The sequence below is a fragment of the Eimeria mitis genome, genomic scaffold (genome assembly GCF_000499745.2).
Source record: "Eimeria mitis Houghton genomic scaffold, Emh_scaff2644, whole genome shotgun sequence".
Lineage (NCBI taxonomy): Eukaryota > Apicomplexa > Conoidasida > Eucoccidiorida > Eimeriidae > Eimeria > Eimeria mitis.
Window position 1 is genome coordinate 6116 of NW_013570986.1, and position 669 is coordinate 6784.

Genomic DNA, 669 nt, shown 5'->3' on the forward strand with positions numbered 1-669 from the left:
ACAGCAGCAGCAGCAGAAGAAGCAGGGGTGTCAGCAGCAGCAGCAGGAAAACCACTCAGCCCGTGGCGATCGTGAAGCCTGCTGCTGCTGCTCCTGTGGCTGCTTCTGCTGCTGCCGCCGCTGCTTCTGCTGCTACCGCCAGCAGCAACAGCAACAGGAGCAACAGCAGGAGCAGCAGCAGCAGCAGCAGCAGAAGCAGGGTGCCCCTGGTGCTGCAGCAGCGACCGCGAAGGCAGCAGCGGCAGCTGCTGCTGCTGCGGTGCTGCTAACGAATTTCCCTTCTCAGCAGCAGGGGGATGCATGCACAAAGACAACGGGTTTGCTGCTGTTGCTGGAGTTGCTGCTGCTGCTGCTGGTGCTGCTGCTGCTGTTGCTGCTGCTGCTGCTGCTGCTGTCTCTGCTCCTTTGAGGCCCCATGAGGGGACCGAAGACACCATATCGCGGCGGCTGCGGAAGGGGCGCCGCAGCAGCACAGGATCTGCTGCTGCAGCATCTGCTGCTGCTGCTGCTGCTGCTGCTTCTTCTGCTTCGGCTTCTGCTGCTGCTGCATCGGCAAGAAGCTGCTGCTGCCCCGCTGCAGCAGCAGCAGGAGAAAGCGAAATATTTTTGAGGCCGCAGGGACTGAGAGGAAGGCCGCACGGCGATGAGACATCTGCTGCAGCAGCAGCA

The 669-nt window shown here is 62.2% G+C and overlaps 1 protein-coding gene across 1 annotated transcript in view; it reads right to left on the reverse strand.

Moving 5' to 3' along the window:
* Window positions 1–669, reverse strand: part of EMH_0056760 (uncharacterized protein) — a gene marked incomplete at both ends in the record, with an annotated part of 1882 nt that overhangs the window by 157 nt on the left and 1056 nt on the right. Inside the window, one exon of the mRNA XM_013497392.1 lies at window positions 1–667. Within this exon, the coding sequence (XP_013352846.1) occupies window positions 1–667 (667 nt within the window). The remainder of the gene's footprint in view (window positions 668–669) is intronic.